Below are 23,516 nucleotides of genomic sequence, written 5' to 3'. Positions count from 1 at the left end.
TTAATAATATTATTCCGACATAAATATAGGAATAAATGTGCCATTTACATTTTTTAGGCTTTTTTTTTGTTTAAAAATATTGTAACCATGTTGTTCCAGTGACAGTTCACTAAAATTAAAATTGTACATGGTATCCAAACTAAAAAAATATTTATTTTCAGAGCTGCATGAGAAGAAGAAAAATCTGTCTTGAGCTTTAAGGTTCCGCAATTTATTATCACTTATTGGCTGATAGGTAGGTTGATGCTGATACATTTGTCAGGCTCTGGTAATTTAAAACAAGTGTTTTCTCAGCATCAAAAAATAAGTTAATTCGACTTAAGTAGAGTCACACCAAGTCAACACCTGTACATTGTATCACTTTTAATGAAAAGCAGCTGTGCAGAGGAATAAGGTTCCACTTTTGATTTAATGCAAATATACAATGCAAACAGTCCTACAACGCCCAAAATGTACGTCATCTATACACATCAAATCACTAAGGAGTTTTTATATATACACGTCCACATAAGTTAGAACACAAGAGTTAAAAAAAAAAGGTCAAACAACAGTGTCGGGAACACCTGTACGTGTATGTGCATTATTAGCACATGCAAAAGGAGAAACAATTCATGCAAGAGGTGGAAAATCAAAACAATGACATAATTATACATTTATGAAGTATATCATTTAATCAGTGTCTGTCAGTATTTTGGCTGTCAGTGCATATTGATTCCTTTTCTCCTTTTGCGCTTCATAGATCATGCAACCAGCATGTTTCACAATAAACGTAAGGAAAAGTCTGAACAGTTTGAGCAGTTTCTATTTTCCTTGACATCAGCTTATATAGCAACTTCAAAGCAACCCTGCCATCCACGTCAAAATAAATATAAAGTGTTATTCCTTCATCAGTTCCTCGAGGGAGTGAGGTAATCAGGAGTGCGACGAGGACACAGCCAGAACAGTAGCACAGAAAGCTCAGGGTCGTGTATGACTAAATCCTGAGGGAACGCCGACTTCATTAAGTCTACTTCATACTCGCAGTTTTACAATTCAGAGGTTCTGAATCAGTTAGACATTCTTCAGTTACTTCAAATTCTTCATTATTTGAAAGGAAAACAAAAACACTAAAACATCTCTTCACGCAAACCAGACAAGAGGGGAATTATTAGTGTGACCAGTTTTCAAACACACACACATACAACAAAAAAAACAAAGAGGGTAAGGGAACACTTTCAGAACTCAAAAATGTCATATTTGGAAAGATAGTTAATAAGAATATTTAATCTATTAGTGTTAATTTATGTTCACATTTGTCATATACATTGAAGATCATTCTTGTGCTGTTTCAAGAAATAGAGTTATTCTACTGGATCAGCATGGTTCAGAGTATCAGAGCACGTTTCCCCAAAATAAGCAGCACACAGTGTGGCATCAAACACACTATTACACTTAACTATTTACAGCCGTGACACGCAAGCTAGAGATATTCCTCACATTGTGGTTCCATTGTTGTCATGCAGTTACTTTACACCAGAAGGGTCAAAAAGGAGATACACGTTTGGGACAACGGACAACGTTCAAGGAGGAGGTATTTCTACCGTGTCATTTCCATTAAGCGCTATGGATGCTCTTTCCTTGCTCTTTTCTCGTTTCATTTCTGCAGCCACGCTGAATACCAAGCACTCACAGGATAATTAATGTACAATAATGCATTATACTGTATGTGCCATGCCAAACTGAGTGATGGTGGGCGGGACTAATGTAGACATCGTCTGTGTTAGTAGAGTTAGAGGATAGAGGTTAGATCAAGCAGAGTGGTCACACTTGCAGAAAAGACAGATCATTGCATTCTGTCATTAATGCCATGACTTGAACTTGATAAATAGTGTTTTTTTCTTAGCTGCATCTCCTCCACAGGCTCAACATGTCTTTGAAAAAAAGGCCAATGTCAATGAGGAAAATTAAGGGAACGTAAAAGAGTCAGAGATAAAAGGGCATGTTAGTAACAATTCACAATAATGGGACTCTACACGGTTTCATTTAAAGATGCTGCGTTATTCACGGGAGCGTCCTACAATAGCAAGGATGTAGAGGAAGATGTTGATGATGTCAGTGTAGAGGTTGAGGGCAGCAAAGATGTACTCCTCTGGACTCAGGGCCAGCTTCTTGTTGCCAAGGAGAAGCTGAGTGTCAACAGCCAAAAACTACAAAGAACAAAGATGGATGAATGAGTCATTTCAATAACAATTTTTACATTTAAATCTAAAATATAAACATGTACTGTAAAGCTAAAACCAGCTTGATATGAAAGAGTCAAACTAACTTCACCGTGGTCTTTATGAGGAGTAAAACAACACATTAGTGCTCCAGCCAACAACAACAAACCCCAGCACATGAGAGCTAGTGAGAGAAATGCAGGGTTCACAGCGCGTTACGATAAGAGGAACAGCTAACGTGATGCATTCAAAGACCCTAGTAAATTTCATCACATAAATTACATCCCAATTTAGCTGTTGTGATGAGTTTAGAGAAGTGGCTTCAAGATGCATTCAGGAAATCAATGCAGGCCTTCAGCTAAATGCTTGTCGCTACTGACACCTTGTGGTAATAGATAAAGAATATAACAAAGGAATAGTCCTATTAATTGATTTTTGACTTTTTTTTTTGCATTAATGCATTATTAAATACATCCCTTAACCCTTAAAATGGTCACTGTGGCACAAGCAGTACAGCCAATGTGTAAAGGTGATTTTTTTCTTGATTCATTTCTTGATTATTCTGACAATTATTATTTTATTACTCTATTAATATAACAATGAATTTACCCAAAATAAGTATTAAAATGTTGTCTCATTAATATTTCAATATTTTATTCAATCATCTGAAGTGTCTAAAACTGGTTATCTTCATTTCACAGTCCAATATAATACTAAAGCAAGAGCTTCTTCGATTTCTTGGAAGTGAAACAGAACCTCTCCCTGGGATGCTTTCGTGCAGTTGTACTGCTGTGATACGCCATATCTTACAAACCACCAGATTGTCGGGTGTCTGTCTAAAATACTCCCACACAGTTTAGATTATCGTGAGCCACTTTTCGACATATCGAAAAGCTTTTTTTTCCAGTGCCTCACTTTGAGCAAGAAACTTACGCAGGTGAAGAGCAGAGCCCCCAGTGAGGCATAGACGATGTGCAGAATCCTGTGGCGAATGAAGATGCAAAGGAAGGAGAAGAGCAACAGCACAATGAGGCACACGAACAGCACACCCCGACAGGAAGTGAAGTCGTACTTGCTCTGTAAGGGTAAAAAAAAGAAAGAAGAGGAGACTAAGAAAAGGCTGAGGAAACCACCTGTAATGACTATCAGATATAAAAGAGGGCCTAAAAGTGTGTGTGCGTGGAACCCTCATCAGAATCACTCGTTTTTCTTCTCCTGTAAATCAAATAACAAATAACAGAAGAATGTGTGTGTGTTTGTGTGCACAGACCTGTAGTGAAAACAGGACCACAGTGAAGCAGACCACTGCAGTGATGCCCACAGCCATGATGACGGTCTCTGTGTCGTAGAAGCTGGCGATCATACCCACCATGTAGGAGAGGCTCAGGGTCAGGATGGACTGTAACACACAGGAAACGTTGTAATTATGTGCTAGGGTAGATTCTATCATGGTCCTTACAACATTTTCCACTGCAGTTTTGCACCCATTCACACACTTTTATAAAACCCATTTATCCTTTCTTAGGTAGTTCTATCCTATAAACAGTATATCTCAATGTGTTTTTCTGTTTATTTGTAAAGGAAATAGCCTTTTGGAATGGATAATCTACTTTTTTTTGTCATTTAGGGTTTGTTGGGGGCTGTATGTACAATATGTAAAACTGCCTCATTAGCATTTAAAACAAGGGGAGACCTCACCTACCCTCCACAGATTCAAGGCCAAGTAATTTCCAAAAGATGGAAATAAGAAGGTACACTCATAAGAGATAAACATACCCATACACATGCGTAACTATGCCCCCCATTTAACCTATTTAAATCCTGGCTGTACCATTTGATTTCACATGTTTAATTCATCTCTGATTCCACACTGCATCATGGTCAGTTTATTACTTAATAGTAATACGTTTTACAAAATCTACCCTTAAGTCAAGGTCTTACCAGTGCGACCAGATTCCAGGGGTGCTTGCGACGGAAGTCTCCGCAGCAACTGAGGACGATTAATGACACAAAGAAGACTGCATAGGACACGTAGTATGTCCATGGGTTGCGTCGCACAAAGGTCTTGGCTTCATCGACAAAGGTGAAGACGGCAACGAAAGAAAAGGTGACGAGCAGCTGCACCGTGAGAACCATGAAGACCTAGTGGGAAACAGATTTCATATTACAGACCATATTATTTACTTTTATAGCAGACCAGTTTATTCTATTACATGACATATTATAATTCGGATCAAGATTTTATTCCGATTACTTGTGTCCATGTAAATAAACATAGCTTACGAAAGACCTACTTTTCTAATGAAGGCTTGTCGGATATTCTTATCTTCAAAGCCTGAGTTGGTGAACTCCTCATTGTCATAGTAAGTTGGAGGCCCATCGCCATGATAGCCAGGGCTGCCAGCAGGTCCTGGTGAACAACAATAAAAAGGACAATCACAGGTTAAAAAAAACCTGACTAAACAAATGGAGCCTATGGTGTCAGCACATTTTATGTGTGGTATTGATCATCTCATTGATTGCCTATTCAGCTGTGTTAAATGTAATCTAAAGTGTATTCTTGCTGACCCAGATACAATTGTGCTTCAAAATGTTTCACCTTAACAAGCCTTTAATGTATGAATCCAACTACAGTGAAAGTTCCACTCACACTGGTACCTAAAAGGTAAAGGTGAAGAAAGAACTGCTCACCAGTGGGGTCTCCAGGAAAGCCTGGCTGTGTGTGTCCTTCCTGATAAGGCCCTTGAGGGTAGGGTCCCTGTGGGTAGGGCATCTGAGGATAAGGCATCTGGGGGTAAGGACCAGGGACAAAACCTGGGCCTGCCTGGGCGAAGCCTGGCTGCCCATAGCCACCTGTTGGTGGATAAGCTCCCCCTGTGGCCTGGCTGTAGTTAGGTGGGGGCATACCAAAAGCTGGCTGAGGTGGTCCATAGACATTGCTATGAAGTGGGTTGGTCTCATCCAGACCAGGGTATCCACTCTTGTCTTGAGACATGGTGCGGGAGAAGGTTCACACTGTTGTAATTACAATCTGAGAAAAGATAAGAGCCATAATTAATCTTATGAGCAAAGTCCACGATAAACAAATAAGCCTTGATATGATTTGCAGTTGTGTAGCTATTCAGCTAAGTAAATAGCCTCACTACACAGTGTTTCACACAGAAGAAGAATGCAACAAGAAACAGAGGTCATCATGCATTCTGTGTTGTTTCTTCTCGACTTGTCTTCCAGACAAGCTATAGCGTCAAGGTTTGTTTGAGAGAAAGTTGAGGTCGACATGAAAAAAAACGTCCATGTCAACAAATCAACCGGTTGCAGTGGCTCCACCCTGTATGAACCGGACCATTGTACTTGGTACACCCCAGTGAAAGATTGCTTCTCTAGGTTTGACAGTGGAAAACCTAAAATCCAACAATCGTGTGACATATCAAACTGAACCATACTGTAGTACTTGATGGAGATAAAGCTTTACTTAACAGTAAATGGTTGGCCATGTTTACTTACATTATTGAAACAGGGTGGCAACAACTGATTTTCAAGCACATTTCCAATGTTTTTTTCTTCATAATAATTCGAGATTACTAATCTCTTCATCTCTAAAGATGGCAACTTTCATATCCTCATGTTTTAAAGGACTCCTCCAGTCATTGTGTTACACTGCAGTACGGTTGTAGTAAATTTAACCTGCTCTTAGTAAAGACCAACCTATACATTTCACACCAGGATGAAACTGTCAGACCCACACATACATTTAGCAAACAGAAAAACATGAAGCTGTGACGGGTGGAGTGAGATAAAAGAGGTGAAGGAAACACTATCCAGTGTACAGTGTTACCATGGATGCAGGTGGTGCCTTGGTAACCAAATGTATTATTAATCTGCTTGGGTTCAGGAGGAGACCTGACACACTGGTCATCACTGCAGTGTCCCTCCCCCCTACAATCTATGATGTAGGGGTGCTAAGATTATTTATTAAAACTTTATAAATAACAAAAATTATTAAACATTCTGATAATTGTCTGTTATCATATTCATTCTTTATTAAAATATAATATTGCATATTGCTGTGGATGCCAAGCTACCACGTTGTTCGTTACATAACCATCTTTGATGAATTGTAGAACCAGAAATACTCGTTAGTCTGTTTACATTCTGAAGTTATGTTAAATCACGAGTTTCTGTGAGATCGCAAATCGCTGGAATCTCCTGCCTGAAATTCTAGTCTGTGCTTTCTCAGGATTAAAACGTTTTAATAATGAAGTCAGATTTGAAAAATCCTCTAGTTAGGCGGCAGGCTTGAGGAGGAGACATTTGTGCCCTCTACTGTCACAGCAAACATCACTGTTGTCTTCCTCTCATGAGAAAATAGGGCATGAATGCAGGCCGAGCTGCACTCACAGTGCCCTGCTCGACACCTTAGTAATTATTTTGGTCTGATGCACTTCTAAGCTGTATATTGTGTACTCAAACTGGTTTTTAGGGTTATCTGATCACCAATCCACCAGCAGAAAGGTAGAGTAGACATACAGAAACAGAAATACAATAATATGAATTCAGTAGGAGATCACAGATATTTCCGCCTCGTCTTCACCCACACTAAAAAAAACTAAAAAAACAATGGCCATTACACAACAGACATCCTGATCCCAACACTTGTCCCCATGATCCCAGACTGTCCATCACCAGAATGGTGCAGTGAGAGAGTGCAGACAAAAAGGGCAAGTACAGGTAACTGTGAAGATAGTTACAGGTTCCAATAATTATTCGAGGAGCCAAATCTCTCCCGGCCACTCACAGCAATGGTTGTGTAAGGGGGTAACTTAGTTATTTTTTATGTACTGAATCATTAGAATCAGTTAATTAAAAAGGTTAGTTCAGTACTTCCTGCATGACCGGAACACAGACTCTGTCTGACGCTGAACTAAATTACAGTGGCAGGGGTTGTGATGGGGCTCGCTGCTCATGATCGCAGGTTTTCAGCAGTGCTGTCCCTAAATACACCAGACTCCTCTGTTAAATATTAAGACTTTACACATTTCCATACTAAATGTTAGAGATTAACCCAAGTTCCCAACTGATCTAAAGTTTGGCATTGTTTGCTTTAATTCTTGTGTCGAAAGTCTTGCTCATGACTCATTCCAGTGACGACACGCTGACCAAATCAGTCTGTCGACGTCACGCATGGTATCGGCTCAGCTCGCTTGGAACCTCGCCAGAGCAGGTAATAAAATAGAACCAGGTACCAGTTACCATCACTAATGGAAACGCCAGAAAACGGTGCCGAGTCGCGCCATGCAGAGATGCAAATTTGTAATTCTAGTGTCCTTAAAGGGATATTCCGCCATCGAAAAGATGGATGTCTATTAAAACTGGGTCATCTGTGTAGTAGAAATGTGAAATAATAATTGAAGCAAGTGCCTTCTTGGCCGAGAAAGTCAGAAAAAAAAATTCCTCTCATGTACATGACGTCCCACCAGTGACGTAAAAGAAGGGAATCGTGTCAATGATGGGCAAAAAAAACATTTTTTACAACTCAGTGGAAAACTGAAGGAAGGAAGCACAATGTTTAAAAAATTTAAAAATAATACTGCTATTCTAGCAATACAAAGCTACATGCAAATCAGTGAAGTATTCCTTTAAGTAACTGTGTGATGCTTTACAATCAGAGCATGTGACCCACTCCCTGTCCAATGTCCATGGAAATCATTTAACATAGTAACTGGGGACTTCAATGGATTTGTCATCCATGTTAGGGGTTTGCAATCTCAAAGTAAGAAATCAATTAGTTTAGGTCCCCATCTACTTTTATTAAGATTTATTTTATTATGTTTTTAACATGAAACAATTCATTATTTGGTCATTACAATGTCTGAGAAAAGGTTTTGTAAGTTGTGAGTGCAATGATAACAGATAATGATTATACAATTCTGATAACTCATTTCAGCTCTATTATATTCCACAAGCACAACCACTTCATTTTTGTTAATACAGAGTATAATTTAAGCATTCTCGCTATCATTAGACTGCACAGCGGAAGAAATGTATAGCAAGAAATGGTAATATCATTTTAATAAAGACTGAATATGCTTCCTGAATTGTGTGTTCACTCCTAACTCATATGAATCGGGATTGTGACTCTAACACACGTGACTTCATGCTAACTGTGTTTTAGTCCTGAATGCATTTGTACTGGTCTCTTTTTTTTTTTTAACTAAATTTAATGGATTAACTACACAATCCAGAGTAACTCACCATGCAGCAAGAACATGGGATGCTAATGTTTGAAATGCATGTGCATGAAGTCCCAACAGTAAGATAAGTACGGATGGTGGATTGTGTTGTTGGGACTTACATAAACTGTTATGTGGCTGTAATCACAGAAAGAGATCTTGATTTCAAAAAATTAGAAACTAATGAGAAAAAAAAAATTCACAGAAAGAACAGTAGGAGAAAGAGACTCAAATTTGTCATTAAGGAGCATAAGTTAATGTCTTCTCAAAAAAAACAATATCTCAAGTGCACAGGGAAATTTCCAGCAACTCCACGTCTGAGAAGTCTGAGAAGTGGTGAAACTGTCTGTACAGCATTACAAGCATTACGCGAAAGATTTCAAATCCTCTTAGTAGAGACGCCCCAATGATGTGCCAAATTAAGCATTTTCATTACTGTATCGATATCTGGACTTCGATACCAATTTCTGAACCTTATTTTATCAATAACAAATACATTTAGTTTGTTTTAACTAAAAAGTACATCACACATTGCGGCAAAATCAGCTGTATTAATTTGTAATTTTACTCTAGATCTTCACAATATCCCTTAATCAATTAAACAAGCACCATCTTCTTAAAACACAAACACACTCACACAGTTCTCATTAGACGAATTAGAATGCTGCATGGTTATTGGCTCACTGTTGCTGATGAGATTAAGGTATAAAATATCACAGAAATATTATTACTATATTAATAATATTAATATTATTATGTCCTATACCCAGGTCTAATGCTAGTATCCCTCCACTCTGCTGATAAATACTGCTGGTGGAATTAGTTTAAAGGGAGGGATTGAGTGGATCAGCCCAACCAAGTTAACATAACACAGTCACACAAAGCAGCGGGGGCCTACTCAGAGGGAAGCATGTTAAAGTATGTGGTGTCAAAACAAAAAGGTTGTGGTCTGTGACGTGGGATGAAATAAACTTGTTCCAAAGATATATTAAAATGAATAAAATACGGTTTCAAGGACACACGAGTAATCCTGTAGGAAGTGTTATTTTACACACACACTGAAACAGCCAAAATACCTGAATTATAACTAAGCATGAATTGTATATAAATTACAAATGATAAATTAAGGTTTGCGCCTTAATATGAAAGTGGACCACAAGGCAGATAAAACCCCAATGCAGCAATAGGGCAAAGTCAGGACTGTAATCAGGCCAGGTCTCGTCAGCAGTAGTTCTGGCTCTCATGACAGATAGTAGCACTTATTGTTTCTTAATAACGTACTTCTTTTGAGCATCTTCTGAATAATAATGTCATTTACTTTATGACAAAAGCAAAAGATAAAAATATTTGAACACCAGATTAGAGCTACCTGGCATTTAATTCATCGTTTCAGCATACCAACTGTGCAAAGATATCTAATCCCATAAAGAGAAATAGTGGAAATAAAGAATCGGTAAAGCTGGACTGTTACAAGGAGAGCAAACTATGTGATGGAACAACACAGATGCTGTTGTCTTAGGATAATAGAAGTCATGCTCGGATAAAATCCTTTAGCTTCACTCAACACATGTAACTACACTGTAAATACAGACCTTCATCCAATGACACCATGTACTACTGATAAATAAAATAAGGCAAAAGGGGATCTAGATCATAAACAGCGAAGGACCCTTTGCAGCTGAAGACTGTATATTTCAATACGTTTGCATTATTCAAGGTAATGAGACAACCACAATATGTACTAGTTCAAAAATGGGGCATGGGCAAAACTGTGATGAAACTAAAGAATGAGTATATTTTTTCATATCTGGGTTTAGAGGCTGCCTGACAGTTTCTATTTCTTTATGATAATATGATTATTAAAAAAATATGATAATAAATGCCGGTTTTTCTCCACATTTGATACCTAAATCACAGCCTATCTACTGGTGCAGATGTGGGTCAAATACCACCAAGCTATAAGAAGCATTTAGAAAAAGTCTCTCTTTGCATCATGTCACCTCATCTATGTGTAGTGAAGTATTTACATGATAATGATTGGACATTACTTTATTCTTTTTATGATACCCAGTTTTTTTGTGACCAGTAATGGACCATTACAAATGCCCAGTATTGAATTGGCTCATCCCTACTGAGTCAATAAGTAAGTTGCTTTGGATAAAAGCCTCTGCTAAATGCTTAAATGTAAATAATAGTGACAATCTAAGAGAGAATATACAGTGCTTAAAATGTGTATTAGACCACCACCCAAAGTCACAGCTGGCCAAAATTAGCAGAATTGGCAAATATCAAATATCAACTTTTAATGTTTCTGTCACGGTTAATACAACAGTTTATAGAAGCTCTTTACCTGAAATTATACAATTCAAATGTACTGTTTTACAACAAAAAAACACACACAAAACACCCAGAAGAAATAGTAAAGCATATTATTATTTCTTGATAAGGATGTCAAAGTTATTTACTTGCATTCCTGAACAGAAATGTTTTTTTCTGTTGTTGTTGTGGTTAAATGTTATGGTTTCTGACTTCTCAGAGAAGCTCAGTCAGCTGGCTAACATTTGGATTTAAAAAAAGTGAATTCAGTTTGTTATTTCATATATCATGTTTAGTTTTAAATACGTTTTTGAGAGATTTCTAAAATATTCGTTTTTTCTTAAGACAGGTGGTCTAATACATTTGGTCAGCAGTGTATATTATGTGTTTTTTAGCGTTATTTATTAGGAAGTTACAGCTATGAAACACTGACGTGGTGTTTATTTTTAGGGACGGGGATACGACGGTAAACAAAAACAGAAAGAGAAATTACGTTCAGTTCCACTGTGTACCTGAAGATGGCGCAGCTCCGTGTGGGCCTCTACAGTGCAGATAAATGCGACACTGCGATTATATCAAACTGGCATATTATGTGACTGCAAAAACAACCAACGCCAGACAAAAAAAACTGATCAAATAACATCGATTGGGCGAAAGATAAACAGAACAGCTCCAGCACAGATCCATCGCCATGATGGACCCGTTTTTGAGGTCGCTGACCACACGCCGCGCCCCCACATTTATAGAGCTGTCAGCGCATTTCAGACACACACACATTTTTTCTTTTTCACCTTAACGTGTGTGTACTTGCTCAATCCTGCAAATACACAATTTTTTTGGTTAATTTACCGCCAACGTAAAGCGAGAGCTGCTTTGTTGCCAGCAACTGTCGCTTTACGTTAGCAAGCGTCGCTCGTTAGCCGCTGCTGCAGCAGCGTGATACATTCAATTCTGACAATAATAACAACGCGTACGAAGAAGAAAACGCAGGTAAAATAACACACATTCATCTCACGGCCTTACCTTTAATGAGCGTATTAGACAGAAGTTGACAGCACGCGTTATTCCTCCTCCTCCTCCGGCGGATCAGAACAAGTGAATCGACAAGGAGATGATGAGTCGGTGACGTCACAGCACGACGCGGTCATGTGATGTGTGGGAATTTCCTGTTACATGACAGAAGTTACTTAAAGAGTGACGCAGTAAAAAAATATATAACGTCCACTAAAATTGGGTTATTTAGAGTAGTTTTTTTTAGTAAATTAATATTTGTGCACAAGAAGGATCCAGTCTTTTATCCGTGGGTGTAAAGTGAATTTAACCTAATGCTATAAAGACTGCGGTCAAACTATCCGACACTCATTTCTCCGTGTTCAAACTATCTGACACTGAATTTTAACGTCCTCATTACAAAGGCTTTTATGCCAAAAAGCCTTTGATGAAATGCGTCAGACTAGACTTGTAAGGACATCGACATCCGGTTTTCACAATAAAAACACACAGCACCGTATCTCTGAGTGCACGTTTGGAAGCACTTTTTTGAAAGGGAAAATATATAAATAAAAATAATGGCAATCCTCGCAGCTGAATATAGCTCTGTAAATGTTCTGAATAAGAATTAAAAGGTAGTATTCAGCACATTGATATCTACTACTATTGTACAGGATATCAGGCTTTTATTTGAAATTTCGAGTTAAATGTCCCATATTCGAACTTTTTAAATAAATAAAAATAAATACAATAGACTTTGAGATGTAATAAAAAAAACAAAAGTGTCCGGCGATGTCAATGTTTTTATTTTGAAAACCGGATGTTGACGTGCTTACAGATCAGCATGATCACAGGTTGTTACAGAAAAAGCCTTTGCAAGGAGGCTGTTACTACTTGGTAAGTAGTAACAGCCTCCGAGTACTTATCTTTATCTTACATATCTTTATCTTATCTTCTATATTTCTCATTCTGTTTAATACGTTTATAAAAACCAATGATGCCTAATAACAATAGCTTTTACTGCATAAATCATCATCCAACCCCTCCAACCCAATATCCACCTGAAATCCAACCCCAATAATAAATTGCAATATATTACTTTTAGTATTATAGTTTTCTTGCACAATGTATTAAGCTCTAATATTATACTTCACAAATCATACTTGCACACACACACATACAAAACAACAAAAATCAGTGCCAGGTGCCAGGGAAGGACTCCATAGCAGGACATTCATGCTCAGTACAAACCACCATGACAGGGCAATACATCCAGGTGTAATCAGAGAGTCTAGAATAGGAATTTGTGTGTTTGACAATGTGAATAGCCAGGCTTGTAGACAGTCTACTAACAGATTTCCAGGAACTGGCTATGTTGTGTTTTGCTTGTAATAAGCAGTTACTTGTCATGTTCCTTGTTGAGTTTACATTCCTCTGTTAAAATCCCCAAAATGCACAGTTCAGGGCACAATTATAACTTCATACCTATGATATTTGAGTATGTACATTTATAACTTCCGATGAGAGGGTCTGGATTTGCCTGCATTCCCATATAGGCAGTGAATTAATGCCCTTTGCTCCACATTTAACACAATACATCTGGGTTATTGGGATCAAAAACTGGATTCATTTGAAATCAGAATGAAAGTTTGTGCTTTGAAGCGAGCTTTTGGCTAGTCCTCAGCTGATATTCCACTATTGCAAGTCTATATATATATATATAGGCACCTTCAGATACCAAATTTGGCACTGATTTAACATGCAGTTACCACTATAATTCAGTCGGTAAATTACACACCCAACTTTATTTTGTATTGTACAAATATTTATTCACTGTCACAGACAGAGAATGGACATCCATGTTTACACATAGGACCTAATAGCCCTAGTATTTTCTCTTTTTTTTTTACAACATTTATTATTTTCAGTTATATCTTTCTAACACAAGACAAACATTGTTGTGCCACTGACATCACAGCAGCTACTGGTTGCAAGGACGACTTCGCAACAGATTGTCCAGTTCAGTCTTATTGATTGTCCCGTAGGCCTGGGCATAACTACCAAGTTTGGCTCGAGGATCACCCGCAGCCGCCACGTTACAGTTACTCTGAAATACTTTCTTGCTGAATCGCGGTGGGGGACGAGCCTCACGAACCTGAGGGTTGGCCCGCTGGTTCTGCATGGACATAGAGAAAAAAACTCTTTGAAAACATTAGTGTATTTTCATGCATTCAGTATTTTAAAATGTGTGCAAATCCAGACACAGATTCATATTTTGCACGTCCTGAGATGCAGCAAACTGACCAGGCGTGCAGATGTAACATGTAGTCCGGAGGACAGCGGTGGCTCATCCTTGCGTACAAGCGGGTTGTTCTGCGTCTGGTTTAGGGTCAGGGAGAAAGAACGGTTATGAGCCACAGGTGCTGAGCGACCACGCTGAAGAATCTGGTCCATGGACTGATGAAAGATGAAAGAAGAGAGAAAAGACAGAGTAAGAACACAGGAAGGGTAGAGTGGTAAAGAGTAGACGTCATCAAGAAGAAATCTATCTACACTCTTAGAAATAACTAAGGGTTCCAAAAGGGTCTAGCACTTTTCTATCTATCTATCTATCTATCTATCTATCTATCTATCTATCTATCTATCTATCTATCTATCTATCTATCTATCTATCTATCTATCTATCTATCTATCTATCTATCTATCTATCTATCTATCTATCTATCTATCTATCTATCTATCTATCTATCTATAAGTGTGGTCTGGTGCTTACCGTATTGGCATTGGCATTGGCGCCCTCTGTTGGTGATGTTGTTGCATTGCCATTACTGGTTTGTCCTGAAAGTTTCCTGCTGGCTGCAGAGGACTGGTAACATGAATGAGATCCAACTGGACTCCTCACAAATTCATCTGAAGAAAAAAAGAAGAAGAAAATGACACATTTATATTAACGTAAATAAGATAAGATAGTCCTTCATTAGTCCCACGGTGGGGAAATTTACATAGATAGCTGCATTGTTCAAATTTGACTGCGACGGTGTGAATCTATGGCAGGTTAATGACATTTTTAAGCAACTGAACAGATACAGTCAAACATACTTAGGGCGTGTGTGATGGGATTATATGTAGTTTTTCTCAAAGCAGGGCTCACTACTGGACTCGTCTTCTCCACAGCAGACGAGGTGGACACATTCACAGGCTCGGGTTTTGTGACACTCGTCTGCAATGGCACGTGGTTTTTCTCCTCAGTCTTTCCGTGCTGTGCTTTCCCCTCATTGTCGTCATTGTTGTTCTCTGACACTGGGCCCGTCTCTGCTTTCTCCTTCACACTGGGCTTCTCCCTGCTGCTGATGCAGTCTTTGTCCTTCTCTGGGATCAGTCTAAGCGTTCCCTGATTCGTTCTCCTCTCCAGCATCATCTACAAGTAAAAGAGAGACCACGTTTAATCAGTGTCCTTATGGAACCATTATGTAATAATGATAGGTTGTGTAAAAATGAGGTTAATGGTCCCTCTCTGAACATTTGTGGCACATTCTGTACCTCATAAAGTTTGTTGCGGTACTGAACCACGGATAATTGCACATCATCGTCCACCGGCAGCACAACATCATAGTGAAGACACGGCTCCTTGGTTGGATTATGGAACCTCCAGGGCAGAAAAGAGAAATAAATAAAACTGCAATAGGGTCAAATAAAAGAAAACTCAACAATACAAATGTAATGACGTCTCTGATCTTGATCCGGCACTGGCAGGAAAAGGCATTCTAACTGTTCCGATTGGGCAAAGGAAGGTCTAAATCCTAGAACATGTGACCCTAGTTTGAATGTACAGTATACTCCATAATACCTGGATACATATGGGTGTTGGAGTGCTTGCTCAGCAGTAAGTCGCTTGTCTGGGTTGAAGACGAGCAAACCCTTCAGTAGGTCCAGTGCGTCAGGAGGCACAGACGGCTGGACAAGATCTTCTAGAGGCACCTGAGGTCTGTCAAAGAGAGGAAAGGTGAAATTTAAAGGTGCATTATGTAATGAATCTAAAGCAAATGGCCATAAAATCCTCCTAATATGTCTCAGGAGACTCAGGAATAATGTTCATATAACAAACTGAACTCACCAACAACAACAGTACAGCCAAGATATTTGTATTAAAAAAAAATCTTTTGCAGACTGCAAATCATGTTAATGTTTTGAAATCATGTTTTGACATGTGGCGCCACCTACCGCCGTCTACCCACAGGTTACCAGTTACATCTGTGCTACAATGGCGGAGAAAACGAAACCTAAAAGACCTCTGTATTTTGAATTTGCGTGTAGTAACCGTTTTTGGCCACATTCTCATGTTTGGCACCTTTAAATTACATAACGGGGAAAAAAAACATGAAGTAAAAGTGAGGCCAAATTTGGTTAATATGAAACCAAAAATCTGTTAATATGAAGCCAAATTTTGATTTAACTAGAAACAGCATAGTATTATGAGAAATAATGTGATTCCTTTGACAGTACATATACATATATAAGTCCAAGTAGATGATTTGACTCCCGCCGCTTGCTCAAATATACACTTTTACAACAAATATCAAATCGAGCCTTTACCACTTATATATGGTGGGTTTGAGGAGCCGTTGCTTTGTGGGTGATTTTGCTTTGTCACTGCTGTGTAATTGCATCTGTGCGATCACCACTGCTCCTGCATTGTTAGCGAGTAATGAGCCCTACCTCTACCTGCAGTCTCTGAAAATAGTCCATCCCAGTGGAGGTTGAACAGATTTGTTTTTGTCACCGGCTGAACTAATTTTTTCTGCACCAGGAGCGACAAGGTCAGACTGAGGTCATGCATGTGCACACTCATGCATTTATATACAGTATAGATTGGTTACTTTTATTCAAACACATATGCTTTGTTAAAAAGTGAGGATTTCCACAACATAAAAGTCTAAAAGACTTCTTCCTTACTTCAGCAGCATTCTCTGGATGACAGAGGATCCATATTCAGACTTGATTGCAAGAATATCTGAAAATTGAAAAGCATTTAATTAATCCAAAGTAAAGGCACAGTATTAAGTTAAGATCAAATAAGTTGTGTTTTTTTTGTCACCTTCTGGGCTGGGGTGTGGTATGGCGCTCATGATCTTCTCTATCTGGTTGATGGTGGATGTCCCGGGGAACAAGGCTTTACCAAGCAGCATCTCTCCGAGGATACAGCCAAGGCTCCACATGTCGACTCCTTTGGTGTACCTGTGGACAAGATGAAACTGCCTTTACATTCGAGTGACACAGATTTGACATACATTTAAAAAAAAGCAACTTTAAACCATCGGTTAATACCTTGTGGAGCCCAGCAGGATCTCAGGAGCCCGGTACCACCGCGTCGCCACATACTCTGTGAGCGCAGGATTCCCGCTGTCCTCTTGGATCTGATTGAGCGATCTGGCCAAGCCGAAATCGCACAGCTTGACGACGCAGTCGGTGTCCAGCAGCACGTTGGACGGCTGTGGGAAACACAGGCAAGAGAGAAACAGTCGTCATGAGCACAGTCATGGTTTGATTTTCACAGATCTATCCAAGGTCATGTGAGTAAGTAGTAGTAGAAGAGTATAAACACAGTATTTTGAATTGAATACCCTTACTTCTATCTGTATATGACATAATATGTGTATGCAGAATAACTTAAGTGGTTATTGGTTATTGGTTATTGGTCAATGAATGCCTTATTATTGCTGCATTGCACTTAAGTCTTCATCTGTACTACTGTAATTAGTTGCATGCATGATGCTACTTTGTCTTGGCTGGGGTCTCACTTGTAAAATAGTTTTAATCTCAGTGTTACTTCCTAGTGAAATAAAAGATAAAACTATGATATTTACTAATGCACTGACAAACCTTTTGGTCCCTGTGGATAACGTTTCCCGAGTGCAGGTATTTGATGGCCTTGAAGAGCTGGTACATCACATATCGTTTATGGACGTCCTTCAGTAGGGTGCCTTTCTTTATCACTCCGTGCAGGTCAGAGTCTGGATCGAAGCAGAGATCCGGTTTTATTGCCACATTCATGTCAAACAACAACGACTTGGACTGTAATTCACCTCCAGCAAGAAAACACAGTGTCAGAGGGACACAGTGGAGGTCTGTGCTGGGATGCTGGTGTGCACCCGTGGATTAGACTGCAGACAGGAGGAGGCCCAGTGTGTGGACTCAGCAGTAACACAGAGCACGGAGCCAAGAGAAGCAGAAGCCTCTCTGACCACAGTTTTACACAAACACACACACACACAGTGTTGTAATGCAACAAAGTACAAATACTCTGGGTAACATTTTAGATTAGGGAACACATATTCACCATTAACTAGGTGCTTACTAACATGCATATAAGTTGCATACTAGCCCTTTATAAGTAATCATTAAGTATGTATTAACACCTTATTCTACATAACCTTATTCTACCTCTGTTACAACATGAATCAAGATTTTTCCTACATAAGGTGTAAATACGTGCTTAAAGGTGCATTATGTAATAAATCTAAAGCAACTGGCCATAAAATCCTCCTAATATGTCACAGAGACTCAGGAATAATGTTCATATAACAAACTGAACTCACCAACAACAACAGTACAGCCAAAATATTTGCATTAAAAACATTTTTTTGCAGACTGCAAATCATTGTTTATGTTTTGAAATCATGCTTTGGCATGTGGCGCCACCTAACGCCGTCTACCAATCATTGCAGTCTCAGCTGCCGAGCAACCACGGGTTGCCAGTTCTGCAGAAAACTAAACCTAAAAGACCTCGGTATTTTGAATTTGAATGTAGTAACTGTTTTTGTCCACATTCTTACATATGGCACCTTTAATATTTACTAATAAAGGGCTAGTATGTTACTTATATGCATGTTAGTAAGCACCTAGTTAATGGTGAATATGTTCCCTAATCTAAAGTGTTACCATACTTTGTTACTGTGCATAAGTAGTTCAAGTAAGTTCACCTATCTGTACTTTACTTCGTTATTTGTATTTCTAGCAACTTGTAGGTGACTCCACTACATTTCCTCTAAAAATCTTTGCTACTCGTTACGACCAAATAAAATCAGAAGAACAAGAGTTGGTCATGGTCGGTATCACACATCTTATTCATACCCACTCATAGGCTGCAACTTTTTAGTACTATACTCTTAGAAATAAAAGTGCTCAGTAGAACAATATAAGGTTCTTCAGCTTGTCCTCATAGGAGGACCCTTTTTGGCTCCAGGTAGAACCTTTTTATAAAGGTCCTCTGGATCAAAATGGTTCTTACTGGAACCATCGGTGTTAACCAAGAACCCGGTTTTTCAGAAGCAAATGGTTCCAGGTAAAACCTCAGCCCTTGTGGAATGACCCTTTTGGAACCCTTATTTCTAAGAGTGTAGCAAAGTCAGGAATTTAACCCACAACCTTCCAGTTGAAAGACAACTCGCCCTAGCACTGAGCCGCCATGGCTCAATCCTAACTCTGATACTTAAAGGGACACTGTGTAGTATTTATGGGTTATATATATAACCCAAAATCCACTTTTTTATACATATTATGTGCTCCTGCATTGTCTAGTCGCTGTATAATAGTTTTTGTTTCATTTTCGTAGTGTTTCAAGAAGTCATGTAAAATAACATGGCCACGGGCCGCTGTTGCATTTTACTCAAGTATCCCTCAAGTACTCAAGTACTCTATACAAGACTGCACACACATGCACTCCTTGGCCTTTTTCAGTACAGTACGGAGTTGAACTGAACCACGGACGCTGATCATTTGTTCCAGCAGTGTGTGTAAAAAAGCTCTGCATGTCGAGCAGCACTCACCCATATATTCAAAAATGAGGTAAATGTCTTTATCGTTCTGTGCTCGGATGACATTTAGAAGTTTGACAATGTTGGGGTGATCTCCAAACTCCTGCATAAAGGGGGGGGGAGAAAAAAGGCCGTGAGTGACAGAGCGCACACTGTGGCGTGTTGTGATAAGGTTGAGTAAAGAACAGAGTCAGGTCCAGCAGAGGTTACATAATGGTCACGAATAAAACCCATGACCACAACACTAGAGTTTCACTGAGGGTTGAAAACAGCTGATTGGGCGCAGTAGCACCATTCAAGGTCATGGTTCAAGGCAGATTGCTGTTGTTCACTCGGTGAACACACGGGTTATTGTGAACAAAACCACGTGGCGTTGACTATAGACTGTAAATAAAACACATTATAGTGAGCGCTCCGGTTTTCTGAAGTAGCTGTTTGAGGCAGAGGCGCCACGTCTGACACGGCTGTCAGCTCCAGAGGCGGTTCTAGCTTGTATTATGGTGCCCAGGGCAAACTCAAACTGGTCACCTACATCAGGGGTGTCAAACTCATTTTCACTGAGGGCCACATCAGCATAATGGTGACCCTCAAAGGGCCAGATGTAACTGTCATACAGAATAAATGTAACTAAATGTAACCAAATATAATGTAAACTAAAGGTAACTACTCTGTAACCTATTGCTAAATAACTTTCTGTATTTCTTACTTATTCAAGTTACAAATATGCTGCATTATAGATGTAAAGCTAGCTTTCGCTGCCTCGTGGTTTTTGGTGGCTTTCGTGAACACGTTCTGCCGCGATCGCGGTCTCAATCTCAATTTCACTCGTCGCGTGATGCATATGCAACGATACACTGCCATCTAGTGGCGGGATGCCGTCACTTTGCGGGTAACGCAATCGCCATGCAATGTGGGAAATGTAGTTTATGGTCAACGCACGCCTTAAAGCAGCATAGAACCTATTTTAACACAGATTTTTAAGACCAATTAATCACTCGCGGGCCACATAAAATGAGGTGGCGGGCCACATCTGGCCCCCGGGCCTTGAGTTTGACACATGTGACCTACATGTTTGTTTCGTTGCCACCAAAATAACCAAAATAACTGGCTCCTACCTTTCCATTTTTCAGTATCATTCACTTTGGGTTCCAGAGTAATATGGTATCTACAGTACAGGTGGAGCGAGACCCACGACATACCTTTGTATCTCGTGGGTCTCGCTCCACCTGTACGTCTTGTTGAAACAGTCACAAACCAAGCAGAAAAAAAACGAGCTGCTACGCTGTTGTCTGTTGAGTTGCGTTCAATGTGACAGAAGAGTAAGAAGCAGCGTTCTCAGACACACAGTTAGTACATTATAGAAAGACAGAAATGATGGGACCATTTTCGTAAACATGCATCGGACTGAAACACGGCTGTCACTGTTACCTGAAGGAACATGATCTCCCTGAACGTCCGCTGCAAAACAAACAGAAATGGACAGAACATGAACTTGATGATTAATCATTAACTAACTAAGTCTGTCTACTGACACAGGTGACACTCATGTTTTATTTTATTTTTTTGTAGACCGTAAACATGATCAAAGACGAAAGGTCACACAGTGTGAGCCAGTGCACACCTGAGCATCTGTTCTGTTCCTGAAGGCGTCAAAGATCTTCTTCACAGCCACAATCTCCCCGGTCTGTCTGTCAAATGCTTTCCACACGATGCCGTAGGCCTGAGACAGATAAAGAAATCAAAGTTAGGGACTTAACATTGTTTTAAAAGCAGCGTGTTAACATGGTAAGAGCAAGAGCAAAGATTTTAGAAAATACAGATGATCTACTAAATCTGTTATGGATGTTTTTACTTGTTCATTGTGTGAACAGTTGGGTTTCTTTCTGATATTATGTCAAGTGCCTTTAGATAATGTTTATTGTGACTTGGCGCTATATGAATAAAACTGATTTGATTAGTCTATACTCTGAGAGGAATATCGTAGAGGAAGTGTTTGGTATTTTGCTTTTTAAAAGTCACTGTTGATTAGAGGTGAAACTATGACTCGATTATTAATCGATCACTAAATGAATCGTCAACTCATTTGATCATCGATGAATCCGTTTGAAGCTGTTTTCATGATTAAAACAAGATTTCCGATCGTTTCAGCATCTTAAACACTGACTCATTTTGGTTTGTGTACAAAACAAGACATTTCATCATTTCCAGGTTTGACAAACGCCGATCAACTTTTTTTTTTTTTTTTTTTTTTACTTTTTCTGATATTTTACGGACCAAACGATTACTCGATTATGAAAATAATCGTTAGTTGCAGCTCATATAACTTGATTTCCATGACAGGCCATGATGAGAAAATGGAGCTGATAATTGGCTGTTGAGTCATAGTCAGAGCATCAGAGTCAAGAGACATGACTTTTGAAAGCTGTTTATTGCAGTGCTGTGTGTGGTGTTGTCTGAAGTGATACCATCACCCCATTAGTCAACAGTGGACAGGTTGAACAGCTGTGTAACCTGAGTCAAACCCGCCCTCAGGTACAGTAGGCCCTAGTTAACCCGATGTGAACGGTCTATGTGGCCTCAGTGTCTCTGTGGACACTGTGTGGAAAGATCACCAGGCTGTTTTTAGTCCTGTGGAGAAGCTGCTGCACTGTCAGTGTTGAGAAAAACAAAGGGGTTGGACTCCAGAGGGAACAAGTATCATCACACATCAGCTGATCTGCAAAGAAAGAAAAAAAAGTCTGTCCTGCCAAAGCAAGTAAAGCCCTTCATTACAACAATGGTATTAGGACTTTAAGCCTGGAGCATTTCAGGAATGTCTTGACAGACTGTACACGGGGACTTAAAAATGTGGTCAACGTGAATGCACAAGTTAAGTTTCACCATCATGAAACTAAACTTAAAAACTGAAATGAAAATGAAACTTAAAAGTTGTCTGTGTGTGTGTGTGTGTGTGTGTGTGTGTGTGTTGTAAATAACAACACAAGAATAATAAAGGGAGTCACTCACCCCCTTCCCAAGTCTCCTCTTGATTTCATACTTTTGTGAAATGTGTTCCTCCATCTCAGACACGTTTGTCGACTCATATTTTTGACTCATCTTTCAGCAGCTCCTTCGCCTTGTCATGCAGAAACACCCAGCACCATAATCTCAGGATTATTCCTGAGGGATGACAGTCACCACTGCTGCGATGATGATGATGATAATGTCCAGTTTGTTCGCTGAGTCGCGTTGTATGTTGTTGTTCAGAGTCAGTGTCAGTCGAGGAGCAGCAGGTGACTTTTGTTTCCCCACTTCCGTTTAGTTGCTGGAATTTAAACTCGTTGAACTCGTACTCTAAGTGGTCACTGCCAATTTTGGCTGCATGTTTGGATATTACTCGCTCACTGCTGCTGCTGCGCGCACACGAGCCCGAGGAGTTTTGTCATTTTTGTGTCGTCTTGGTAACGACTTCACAGCTGCCTGCTTCTTAAAGGAGCCGCCGCGCAAACACTCACACACGGAAGTTATGTTATGAAGGTAACTGCGGCTCTGTGAGAACGTGAATGAGTGTCAACAGAAGCGCACACACGGGTTGTTGTGAACAAAACCACGTGGCGTTGACTATAGACTGTAAATAAAACACATTATAGTGAGCGCTCCGGTTTTCTGAAGTAGCTGTTTGAGGCAGAGGCGCCACGTCTGACACGGCTGTCAGCTCCAGAGGCGGTTCTAGCTTGTATTATGGTGCCCAGGGCAAACTCAAACGGGTCACCTACATGTTTGTTTTTTTGCGTTGCCACCAAAATAACCAAAATAACTGGCTCCTACCGTTCCATTTTTCAGTATTATTCACTTTGGGTTCCAGAGTAATATGGTATTTACAGTACAGGTGGAGCGAGACCCACGACATACTCGCTCCACCCACAGTCACAAACCAAGCAGAAAAAAAACGAGCTGCTACGCTGTTGTCTGTTGAGTTGCGTTCAATG

The 23,516-nt window shown here is 39.6% G+C and overlaps 2 protein-coding genes across 2 annotated transcripts; both read right to left on the bottom strand.

Annotated features, from left to right (window-relative positions):
- Nucleotides 1-348: 348 nt before the first annotated feature.
- Nucleotides 349-11,858, bottom strand: grinaa (glutamate receptor, ionotropic, N-methyl D-aspartate-associated protein 1a (glutamate binding)). The gene is made up of 7 exons (XM_083899982.1): nucleotides 11,768-11,858; nucleotides 4,890-5,229; nucleotides 4,493-4,608; nucleotides 4,140-4,340; nucleotides 3,469-3,597; nucleotides 3,132-3,275; nucleotides 349-2,186 (listed from the first exon to the last, which is right to left on the bottom strand). The coding sequence occupies exons 2-7, from the start codon at nucleotides 5,191-5,193 to the stop codon at nucleotides 2,037-2,039; spliced, it is 1,044 nt and encodes a 347-aa protein (XP_083756108.1). The 5' UTR covers nucleotides 5,194-5,229; nucleotides 11,768-11,858; the 3' UTR covers nucleotides 349-2,036.
- Nucleotides 11,859-13,715: 1,857 nt separating this feature from the next.
- mapk15 (mitogen-activated protein kinase 15) lies at nucleotides 13,716-22,644 on the bottom strand (the record flags this gene model as incomplete). Its single annotated transcript, XM_083899936.1, has 14 exons — nucleotides 13,716-13,910; nucleotides 14,039-14,191; nucleotides 14,508-14,644; nucleotides 14,834-15,152; nucleotides 15,275-15,380; nucleotides 15,582-15,719; nucleotides 16,688-16,745; nucleotides 16,830-16,969; nucleotides 17,060-17,223; nucleotides 17,615-17,745; nucleotides 19,561-19,651; nucleotides 20,977-21,006; nucleotides 21,170-21,268; nucleotides 22,555-22,644. 14 exons carry the CDS (start codon nucleotides 22,642-22,644, stop codon nucleotides 13,716-13,718), a joined length of 1,851 nt encoding a protein of 616 aa, XP_083756062.1.
- Between the last annotated feature and the right edge of the window lie 872 nt (nucleotides 22,645-23,516).

The sequence above is a fragment of the Microchirus variegatus genome (assembly GCF_963457635.1).
Source record: "Microchirus variegatus genome assembly, chromosome: 13".
Classification (NCBI taxonomy): domain Eukaryota; kingdom Metazoa; phylum Chordata; class Actinopteri; order Pleuronectiformes; family Soleidae; genus Microchirus; species Microchirus variegatus.
The sequence above is the reverse complement of the archived record's forward strand: the minus strand, read 5'-3'. Positions and strand labels throughout refer to the sequence as shown.